Source organism: Carassius auratus, chromosome 41 (assembly GCF_003368295.1).
Source record: "Carassius auratus strain Wakin chromosome 41, ASM336829v1, whole genome shotgun sequence".
NCBI lineage: Eukaryota > Metazoa > Chordata > Actinopteri > Cypriniformes > Cyprinidae > Carassius > Carassius auratus.
Genome location: NC_039283.1, coordinates 15,741,260 through 15,753,329, shown reverse-complemented (window position 1 = coordinate 15,753,329; position 12,070 = coordinate 15,741,260). Strand labels below are relative to the sequence as shown.

Below are 12,070 nucleotides of genomic sequence, written 5' to 3'. Positions count from 1 at the left end.
TGTGGACTGATAAGCATACAGAGAGAATAAGCATTTGGCTTCCTGCAGCCCACCATGAATATTCACTGTCTGGTCTGAATGCTGTTTTCCTTTAAATGACCATAATAAGAAGCAATAACTTGTCCAGTTAGGAAAACTCCTAGATCTCTGTTAAAATTTGGATGTAGGCCTCAGCTGCTTTTCTAGACTGCTGGACAGAATGTTTCTCATGGCCATCTCCAACATGTGAAATACTAGATGACGTTGGAAGCGCTGATGTTTTTGGCATAAGCTGCGTTTCCACCGCAGGAACTTTACCCAGAAACTAGGGACTTTGGCCTGGTACTTGGTGTTTCCACAGCAGGAACCAGGAACTAAATAAAGTTCCAGGTAAAAAAATGCCCCTCAGAAAGTCCCTGCTGGGGAGGTGGTACTTTTTCAAAGTTCCGGAACTTTCGGGGGCGGTACTTTGGCGCTAAACATCCTGATTGGTTGAGTTCAACCACCATTTATTCGGATCAACATTTTCAAAATATTACTGTTATTGTGTCATGAAATGTAATTTAGTTGTGTAAATGTAGTTGTTTAAAACTCAAATCTGTTGTTTATTTATAAAGACAGCGCCTATCTAAAAAAGTGTTTCGCCGATCTCGGAGACGGTGAGCTCCACTCGATCAGCGGGAGCTCAGTGATCATCTATCCGACGAGAAGCAGCCTCATCTCGGATAGACCTTCTGATTTGTGCCGCTGGCTCTGATGTCTCTTTAGTGGTTAAACATAAAATATAATTCAGCTGCGGGGTAAATCTAACCGGTTTTCTTTGGTCTGTATTCAAATTATCTATATGTTAAAATGAAAATAAAAAAGGCAAGTCTATATTATATTTTGTTTCATTGTAATGGCTGTATATAACGTTACACATATCCCTGAACTAAGTACATTTCTGCAGCTGTTATTATGTTTAAATGAAAACGAAAGGAGGCAGTGGTATTTTATATCCTATTTCGTTTTATTGTAAATATACTGAGGGGAAAATTGCAGTAGCCAAAGCGATCTGAGTTCACTCAGCATTGGTTGAGTTCAAACACCATTTTTTCGGATCATTTTCAAATATTACTGTTATTGTGTCATGAAATGTAATTTTAAAAGTATTTCAGGCGAGAATGTAGTTGTTAAAAACTCAAATCTATGGTTTATTTATAAAGACAGCGCCTATTTAAAAATGTGTTTCGCCGATCTCGTAGACGGTGAGCTCCACTCGATCAGCGGGAGCTCAGTCCTCATGTATCCGCAGAGAGCAGCCTCATCTCGGATAGATCTTCTGATATGTGCCGCTGGCTCTAATGTGTCTTTAGTGGTTAAACATAAAATATAATTCAGATGCGGGGTAAATCTAACCGGTTTTCTTTGGTCTGTATTCAATTTATCTATATGTTAAAATGAAAATAAAAAAGGCAAATTTATATAATATTTTGTTTCGTTGTAATGGCTGCATATACACATATCCCTGAACTAAGTACATTTCTGCAGCTGTTATTATGTTTAAAAGAAAACCAAAGGAGGCAGTGGTATTTGATATCCTATTTCATTTTATTGTAAATATACAGTAAGGAAAATTGCAGTAGCCAAGACGAGCAGACTGAAGTTATAAAGTACGCTGCTGTTTATAGATTTACCGGACTTGCGTCTTCACGGACATCACACTCCCGAGACAAATGCACAAAGTCTGAACTAATTACCGAGGAGGCACGTCCAATATCTGCGTACTTTTTTTTTTTTTTTTTTTTCAATCAGCGGTAATTTGTATTGAGAAACGCGCGGAGACCTACGTCACCAGTCTATTTGCCTAATCTTCCCGGTACTTTACACCGCGGTGGAAACGCAGAAAGCAACTGGTCTGGGGGGGAAAAAGTTCCTGGGAAAAAAAGTTCCTGGTACAAATGTTCCGGGTAATTTCGGTGGAAACGCGGCATTATTCATTAATAATGTAGCCCTGGGTGAAAACACAGTACATCAAAATGAAATGCTGAGAAAGTCCACAAACTTGAAACGGCTTCTCTCCTCTCTTTCAATGCGCTGAAGTCTCTCCTCTCTCTCCAGGCGCCTCCGCTCACGTTCAGCATTGAGAGACTCCTGGTGCTGCCTGTAGGAGGAGGTTAACAATCCACCAAGAGTAGACCTGGAGGACCAGATAAACCAAAGAGGAACAGCATTTCAGAACAACGATACATCAATATAGCACGAATTATACTCTTGGGCATTTGAAGAGTTAAATATACTGCTTTAACATCGCCCTGATGAACGACAATGTAATCCTGATATGAGGAGGTTATCCAATCATAGTAGAGAGCAGCTTTCAAATATTTTTTTTTAATATTCCCTGATGTTATTTTTATAATCATATCATATAAAACATTTTAACCTCGGAACTGTTACATTTGAAGACTCCTATGCAGAACAGAGTCATATACACATCGAAGAAGAACAGATGCTCACCTGTCGGGCTTACTGTCTGCAGGTGTTCCTCCTGAGGGGCCGAAGCGGTTATAGGGTGTGGAGGGGGCACTGGACACCCCAGATGACCTGCCAGGATACGTACCTGCGTAGCCAGTGCTAAAGGAAGGACAAAAGAGAATTTAACTCAAAGTTCAGCCATAAAACCAATTTGATCTTTAGGATTTTTTGTCCTGAAGTTTTCTCTTAACAGAATGAAGCTAAACATTGATTTATCCAAGAGAACTAATGGCCATCTTTTCCATTCACTTCATTTATCACACTTATCATCAGATAGTACACACAGCCAAAGTGGGGGTGAAGCTCTGATTCCAAATGAAGTCATGTATTTCCTCCATCAGGACCACAACAGACATTTTGAAGAGGTCAATGTGAAGCCTCACTCGACTTCCAACAGCCAAGGACACACAGACAAACACAGGTGCTCTGCTAAATCCAGCTTTCACATGAATGAGTGACAAAATAAACTCTTCTTCCCAAATAAAACAGCTTACCAGTTCAGATCACTGACTGCAGATGTACGCGATATGACCTTGCATCGGAAGATTTGATTCAAGACACGCAGGGGATTGTTTCTCTGTGCATTCCCACATCTTCATTAAAAGAGGTCAGTGACATGCTGTCATTCGCTCCCTACACTTGCCTCTATGTTTGAGTCTGCCGTGATTCACTACACATATTATCGGAGTAAGAACTCAGAGCTGGGAATGAATCCTGGCTTTCTACCAATGAAACAAACAGACACTGTTTGAAATTCCAAAGTGTTCCAGCACTTAAAAACATAAAGAACCAACACACATTAAAGTGTTCTGAATACTTTTGGCTTGCCAAATGAAAACCTGCGCTATAGAATTTTTACCACAGTAAATGGCTTCAATAAATTGTAAATTAAATTAAATTAAATTAAATTAAATTAAATTAAATTAAATTAAATTAAATTAAATTAAATTAAATTAAATTAAATTAAATTAAATTAAATTAAATTAAATAAACATATTTAATTTGTTCTTGTAATTGATTACTTAAAATATGTTAATATTATAATATATATTACAATACAATATTTAATTTTTTTTCTTCTTTTTTTTCTTATGTAGACACCAAGAGACGATCAAGAAAAGATGGGATGAAGAAGTTAGAAAATGACACAAGCCAGACTTGAACCCACATGACCTTTTCCTTTTAAACTCTGCACCAAAGTTCACAAACTTACTTTATTTCCAACTTGTTCCCTTACCTGCCACATGAACCACATGATGTGTTTGAGTATCTAACATCTGACAAACTGCACAGAAGAGACAGAAAATGAAAAGAAGTTAGTAATCGAAACATAATTACATAAAAGATTAGTCTGACTGACAGCTGGGATAGAAAAAGAGGACAGAGGGACAAGTGCAGTCGAGAGACAAGTACAGTGATAGAAAGTGAATCAAAGCACTTTATGTTTATTAATAATAATAATAAAAGAAATAGCCAGCAAGGACAGCAGAAGGGGAAATAAAAATAATTTTCACATTTAAGAGCCCACCAATAATAATACTAATAAGAATATATCAGTGGTTTAAAATCCACCACAATATATTAGCACCTTTTGCAAGAATACATGGCTAGTTTCAAAAGTTTATCAATGGAGACATATCCTTTTTTGGTGTAGTTACAACACCTACCAGCAGGGGCAAACTGGACCATTCTAACCAATCAATTCTTGACTCCTTGCTTCCCATTTCAATCTGTGGCAGTTAAGTTGTCTGTGTCATCAATAGTTGCCCAGTTTTCCCTGAAGAGAAGATTTCGATGTCATGTTGATTTTAATAGTGTGCTTTGCATTTAGCTTAAGACTTCAGACTTAGGTTTTTAAATATTATAGAGTCCACGTTTGCATTTTAGTCAGCTGACTAAAAAAGAACTGTCTTTGATCCACTTTATAATCCAGATGGGTTCCTCAAGCTGCCACAGTCTTAATGTCAAGCAAACATGCACATGACAGTGCAAAGCATTTTCAGCTTTATTCTCATGAAATGTGGGCCCTTCAGGCACTGTCCAGGGTGAAATACAATTGCCCTTTTATATATGACTTAATTTACAGGCTTCTCTTGGCTCTGTAGTGGTACAATGCAACAATGAAAGGCAGATGAGCTGTAAATTTCAGTAAAAGTTAGCATCCTTTGGGGAGTGTCTTGCACTACAGTGGCTGGTTCAAGGGGAAAAAGTCTTTTGTTTATAATATCACATATTAAGAAAGCGAACTTAAAGCCCATAGAGTATAATGATTTATCAGGCTCTGATCATACTGTTATCCATTTCTTCTTTTATTGGTCTGAGGATTTGACATATAAAACAGAGTAAGCCACATATTGCATATGACCATAAGTTAAGACACAGCAAGCATAGCAATTTTTATGAGGGTCCAACTTTTGAAAGATATAGGACGTTTTACAGTGTTCTCTTTGAAGCGGGTACAAAGGGATAGGGTGATGATCCACCGAGTGAGGGTCTGACTCTTTTCAGAGGTGGGCTTGATGGAACAGACAAAACAATACACCGTCGCCATTCACAGGAGATCCAGAGATGATGCGAATCCCATGCCACACTTCCTTCCTACTAGAGGATGAAAGTTGTGTGGTCATAGTGTTTGTAAGAGTTGAATTAATAAAATCAGACATGGGTTTCCTACGATCACTCTCAGGGATCTCATAGCTTGACATACAGTATGTGGGAATGAAAGTCATTCTCTGGATTTGACATGCAACTTAAAAGGCTCTATTCCAAACTTTACTGTCTAAATAGGTGGCTTTCTTCCAAGACAGGAATCTAATAGAACTTGACTTTAAATACTTTACATAGGCACCAACACCAGACACTCATACACACCCAACAAGCAGCACTCCTCAAGTGAACTACACTTCTCACACCTGATTCCAATAGAGTTTCATAGCTCATTACATTGATAACAAATCATCTTTTGTGTCAGGAACACAGAATCATTGCCTATGATCCATAACTAAGCTGTCTACTTAGGCAGCTTACTAATTTGGAACAGAGCTCACCCGCACACGCATGGAAATTGTTCTGTGAGTGGCGAGAATCTACTGCATCTATCTGCACTACCTGCAGTGCTTTGCTGGGTCTCGACACCTCATCCAAATCCACTGGGCAAGTAGGAAGAAGGGTGGAAGAGAGCAGTGGAAGGACAGGGGACAGGGGGACTTCGCTTTGGGAGGTGGAGGCTGAGGAGGTGACAGAAGAAACCCTGAACGGGAGGGCCCCCAAGGATCAGACAGAAGCCCAAGAAGAAAGACTGGATGATATCGGGGGGCAACAACTGGAGGTCAAAGGAGAGGAGGACACTGGGCCTTGCGGATAACCTTAACCCCAAACCTGTCCTGGAGGTTTTCCTCATTGTCTGTATAAGCGGCATTGGGAATGAAGTTGACCATGCACTTTAAAGACAAAAACAAGCTAGAAGCTTAATCTACTGTTGATGGCATCCATATGAACAACAGAATAAAAGCACAAGATCTAGTAAATGATGGTGAACACTATGAAATGTTGGGAAACATTTATGTTAGTCAAGTCGGGGAAAGAGACAGCATAAAAAAAATGGATAAGGAACTACAATCTGGCTTCTAGCTCTAAGACCGAATTCCGATCCTGCTGAAATACCTTTCGGATGCCTGTCTATAGAGCTCTGTTTTCTGGAGCTCCTCATTCTTCTCCTCTTCTTCCTCATCTCTTTGGTGTAAAGGAGGGTTTGTAAATTGAGGGTTGTAAAGTGGAATGAACAAAAGAGGGAAAGGAACAGCAGAAATGAAAGGAGAGGACAAGAACCACATGCTTTGACGGCAAACAATATAACAGAGGTGATCACAATACAAAAACTTTATGAAAAGTCATGTTATGTTACTTGATCAAAGTTAAAGGAAATCACCACCGTCTTTCAATATTCCACTATGTTCTTCCCTCAACTTAGATGAGTTGATATGTACCTCTCCCACTGTAGCGTGCGGTGCCACTACGCTAGCGTTTAGCTTAGCACCATTCATTCCTTATGATCTAAACATGGATGAATTTAGAAGCCACCAAACACTTCCATGTTTTTCCTTTTTTATGATGGTTACATGAGTAGTTAGACGAGTAAGTATGGTTATACAGAATAAAATGTGGCGATTTTCTAAGCGGATAAAAAAGATAACTATAATGTATGGCGGAAGAGCACTTCACAGCACTTCGACCTCGGCGCACTTCAAAACTCCCCCTCTCCCTCTTACGTTCGTCAATACAACCAACGTGAGGGGTTTTCAGGAGTGATGATACTACTGCACCGAGGTCGAAGTGCTGTGAAGTGCTCTTCCGCCGTACATTACAGTTATTACTCCTGTAACGGTCTTTAAATAGGGAAAACATGGAAGTGTTTGGTACCTTCTAAATTCATCCCTGTTTGGATCCTAAGGAATGAATGGTGCTAAGCTAAAAGCTAGCATAGTGGCGCCATTCTACAGTGATTGAGCACACGCTCTGAGACAGGAGAGGTACGTATCAACTCGTCATGATTTTAGGGAAGAACATTGTGGAATATGGAAAAAATGGTGGCATTTTCCTTTAATGTCACACCAGTACAATATGTAGGAAGCCATTGCGAATGATGCTGCCTTTAAAGTACGCTCAGAATAATCATAAATACGAGTTCCCTAGCCTCTTCCTTGCCTCTCAATTCGTATTCATGACTGGGCAACTCAAGATATTTTTCTTGTTTTAACTGGCTGTCCTCCATGTTTCCTATTCTTTCTGACAACAAAGCACTTGAACGTGACAAACTTGTAATTAAGACGTCAGAGGTTTTTGATAGCACATGAAAGCAGCATGAATCTATAGCCCAAAATAGACAACATGACCAGTATAGTCTGATCACTGAAAGAGTGACTTTTATGAGCTGATTCTTTGTAGTTAATCAAAAGCATATAATGAGTGCATTTACATGCACATTTGTAAACCGATTATGCTTAATAAGACAAATCATATGATCATGCAAATGTGTTTACATGATCAAAACTGTTTTCCTTTATCGGTAAGTAAACAGCTTAGGCACAAACAGATTAACATCACAACTCACAAAACGAATGGAATACTCTGAGTAGAATACACAGGTGCTTATGTTTTGATGTAACCACTGAAAAATAAACAGATTTTTTTATTAAGTGTTGTAAACACAGTTTACTTGCATTGCCAGGATGTTTAAATGTAAGGTTACCAATATATAACTCTCATGAGTTGGTTATTTTTAATGAATCAAGCACACATAAATAAACCAGCATAGTTGCTGACCGGTTGTTCATTTGACATTAACTGTAGTTAAAGACACAAATCTTTTACTTTTATTTTGTAGTTTTTAATATTTAAGAAATATCGATTAATTAAATGTTACCTACTGTACATTCTAAGTTACATTTTTTTGTTTATTATTGTTGTTTAATATGGAGTTGAGGCCAGTTATTTGAATTGAATTTATTGTGCCAGACTGCCACTAAAAAGACTATGAAAGGTTATTTATTTTGCAATAATTGTTTTAAATGTATCATTTGGCAAGAGAAGGAAGAGAAGTCCTGTGCCTCACTGCTAAGGTCCTGTCTCTGCATCTACCTGTAGACTGGTATTTATCCATAATATGGAAAACACCACACTTCAAAAGTCCTTCTAATTTCCTGTGATGGGTCCGCTATCAGATGTCAGATGTCTGACTGAGATAAATTCAGCTATCTGTCAACCAAACCATTAAAAGAATAATAACCCATGAAGCCCATCACAAACAACAGATCCTGTCATCAATAATCAAAAGCACAAGCAGTCTGTAGAACTCAACAAAAGGAGGAAAGTGACATGAGATAGTGACAGGAGTATTCTTGTTCTCTGACCAGCATCTGCCCGCAGATCTCCACTCTCGATTACAGGACACACAGTGAGTTTTCTAGTTACATGACGTATATGTAAATATAATTTATTCAAATCAACTTCTGTCTTTTTCTCTTTTCTCACCTTTCACTAATATTGTCTATCTTCTGGCCATTGAGGGGCAGGATGTTGGGTGTGTGGCTGTGGCAGGGGGAAGAAGGAGCAGAAGTGTGGCCTTTCCCATTTTGGAGCGAGTGTCTTCGGCTGCGGCGACGTTCTAAACCCCGCCTCTCAAAAGTGTCGCCTAGGCTGGCCCGACGCCGACTTTTGTGTCCGGATGGAGGAGGCTGTGTCTCATCATCACCATCTTCATGACGAAGGGTTGACTATGGATAAACATGATTATTGGACTAACAGCAAATAACAAATATCACATCTATGTTAAAAAAAATTAATAATAATAAAATAAATAATAATAAATACATTTCATATTGTTCACTTGCATTGGACCTGTTATGAATTAAGACCTCAGAATTAAGACCTCAGTTTTGGACAAGATCATTCAGACGGTTTGTAACTGAAGAGCAAACTTAGCACAAGCTAACCTCATAGATATTGAACTGTTCCACTAGGTCCAAATCTGTGCCCTTCCTGTTGACATGTCTCTTGGTCACGGCCTCCATGCCCTGCTCCTCCAGACTGTCAACCACATCATAGAACGTGTCCTGGTCAGGAAGCCCAGCCAATGTCTGCAGAAATACCACAGATATATGAAAATATAATAGAAGTATAATATGCATTTTTATTGTATTTTTTTTTAGTAAATTCATATATAACTCCATGTAACTGACAGTGTACAAAAAAAGTGTTTTACATTTCTGAACCATAATAATGTCCGGGTACCTTGTTAATAAGGGTCATGGCATAAACTAACAGCTCAGTGTCCATTCCATCTTTCTCATCTAGGATCTCCATGGCATTGGACCAGGGGTTACAGCCTGGAAACATGCAACCAAAAGTGTCAATGAGGGTCAATCATAAATAAGAGTGTCAATTTTTCAAAGTAAAAAGTGTATGAAAATATGTATCAATATAATTAATTATTAGTTTATGAATTGGACCATAATGTTTTGTAAAGTTCAAACCATTTTGATATAATATATTAGAAGAAATAATAGACTATGTCAAACTTCTGAAAATCTTTCAGACATGAAAACCATTCTAATCACAGAAGAGCTGCATTCAAGTCAATGTATTTATGAACTGCATTTTAAATGTATTCCTGAATTAATTAATAGTACTGAAAAAAATAAGCATCAAGAAAAAAAGATCTTTACATGATGGTTGTCATGTTGAATTGAATTCACTAAATTAAAATGAACTGCGGTTTAATCCACTTCTAATGGTATTTGAAGTAAATCGGTTAAGCATGGCTGGTTCAACGTCAGAGGAGAAAATGTCTGTTATATAGATTAATAGCAGGAGACGTTCTGCTTCATCTGCCAGCCTGTCTGTCTCTCACTGGGGCACCAGAGACAGCAGTCTCTCTTCTTATGTAACAGTATTAAAACAGTATTAAACTTTTTCATTCTGGTCCTATCAACACTTTTTTCCATGAGCTCAGACCATTCATCTTGATTTAATCTGCTGGTGATCATATTTATTTCACTGCCAATACAGGCGCTGATAATATGAGCAATTACCTTAGAATATCTTAGAAAAAGTCAAGAACAGTTTGTTAACTATCATCTTCACTATAGTTGCTTTCTCTCTTGTAGGTAACCAAACCTCACCAGAGGAGAGAGTTTGTCTCTATCATCTCAGTCCCCCCCACACACACTATAACATCCAGAGCTCAGCTTGGACTCAAATACAGAGACTTAGAATCAAAATTGATTTCCAGAGACACTGCGACAACTTTCCAAGAGTATTTCACTTATTTGTATTTTATCTTTCATAAGTGTGTGTGTGTGTGTGTTTGGTTTTGAAATGTGTATACATTACCTTGCTTGTTGTCCACGGTGTTGACAGCCTGGATGAGTAGAGGTGCATTGGACTCAGTGTATTCCACAAAAACCAGCAGCAGCTTCAGAGCAGTTTTAACAACCAACCGGAACTGCACACATGTACACACATAAAGAAACACTATTTATCTTTATACAACAATTAAAAAACACTTATCTTAACATTTGTCTTTACATCCAATGATATGACATTTTGCAGCTCACATATTATCTTACATTGTCTAGACCTGGGATACCCAAAGTGTGGTGTGCGCACCCCCAGGGGTACGCGAGCTGCCACCAGGGGGTGCGCAAGAGGACAAATGTAATGGCGGTCTTTTTTTTTTAAGTGGGATTTTTCCATACAATAAAAAAACACGAACAGTAAACATTTCCTTTTTGATCGCTTTTATTTTAAATAAAAAACTATAATTTATTAGTTTTCGATGGAAGCGCTGTCTTCTACGCACTGTTCTTCTTTTATGTACTGCAGGCTAGGCTATATGAGTGCCAACTCGTTTCATTCATTCCAAAATATATATTATAAATATGCTTAACTGGCTGAAATCAGAGAAACTGTCAAGTCGGACATCTTATGATAAAGTTGTTAGTCAGGAGGAGAGGGGCCAAGAGAGAGTGAAGATTTGGAGGCCACAGAGATGAGAATAGAGAAAGAAAATGAGCAAAGAAAAAATCTTGAGGAAATCTCTCTCTCGCTGCAGGCTGAGCGACTTTTGCGCTGCACTTGAAAAGTTTCAGATTGATCCTTGTTTTTATTTATTTTATCTATTTCGGAGTTTATTCTCTTTAATGATGGGGATTTCGTTAAATGCATAATGTTATGTGATCTGCTCATGTCTGAAAATAATATATGAAACACACAATAATTTATCATAAAAAACATTAGGCTATAGCTTATATTTCTTAAGTAAATGTTTAAATTAATGTAATATATATATATATATATATATATATATATATATATATATATATATATATATATATATATATATATATATATATATATATATATATATAATAATAATTGTGTTCAGCATAGTGGGATGCATTTGAATTCGTGACGGGCCGCGGGTTGAGATGATGCTGCTGCTAGCTCCATGGTCATTTAATAGGCCTAGCCTAATTGCTGCAATGTTTCTTTTACGCAGCTGAAAATAACTATAAAAAAAATAAAATAATGTGCTTTCTGTTACTGAACCTGTGTCTGTCATTCGTCCTCTTAAAAGTGGAAGCTCGTGCGTAGCTTTGTTGCAATATATTGAAACTTTGTTGATGTTTTTTATTGTCATGCGTGTTCTGGTTATTTGCGCATTATTAAACACGACTCTTTATATGGCGATAAAAGACAGCTTTGTTGCGTTTTTTTTTTAGTGGGGATTGGGGGTGCGCCAAACCGGTTAGTACATAGAAGGGGGTTCGCAGGAAAAAAAGTTTGGGAACCGCTGGTCTAGACTAAACTACTGTATATTTAAAGGGTGTAAAAGCCCAGAGAATATCTTGACACAGTTTCCTGAATGGGGTACTATGGGGGATATTGATAACAGCTCTCTGCCATGGACGGTGCCATGGCGGAGCAGAAAGTCCAGTCCTTGGACTGTGCTTGTCAGAAGGATGGTCTTTGTAGAAAACGACGCTTCTGAACTCAGGAACAGGAGCCCTCACTGGAC

General features: G+C 38.1%; 1 protein-coding gene across 3 annotated transcripts in view; it reads right to left on the bottom strand.

Moving 5' to 3' along the window:
• The window catches only part of LOC113060197 (FH1/FH2 domain-containing protein 3-like), a 169,383-nt gene that overhangs the window by 24,992 nt on the left and 132,321 nt on the right, over positions 1 to 12,070 (bottom strand). For 2 of the 3 annotated variants that reach the window (XM_026229090.1, XM_026229091.1), the window contains exons 7-14: positions 10,384 to 10,495; positions 9,283 to 9,377; positions 8,985 to 9,128; positions 8,524 to 8,765; positions 6,157 to 6,225; positions 3,731 to 3,778; positions 2,476 to 2,592; positions 2,024 to 2,158 (exon numbers count right to left, since the gene is read on the bottom strand). In XM_026229090.1, the coding sequence (XP_026084875.1) occupies positions 2,024 to 2,158; positions 2,476 to 2,592; positions 3,731 to 3,778; positions 6,157 to 6,225; positions 8,524 to 8,765; positions 8,985 to 9,128; positions 9,283 to 9,377; positions 10,384 to 10,495 (962 nt within the window). The remainder of the gene's footprint in view (positions 1 to 2,023; positions 2,159 to 2,475; positions 2,593 to 3,730; positions 3,779 to 6,156; positions 6,226 to 8,523; positions 8,766 to 8,984; positions 9,129 to 9,282; positions 9,378 to 10,383; positions 10,496 to 12,070) is intronic. The other variant, XM_026229092.1, reaches the window with a different exon arrangement.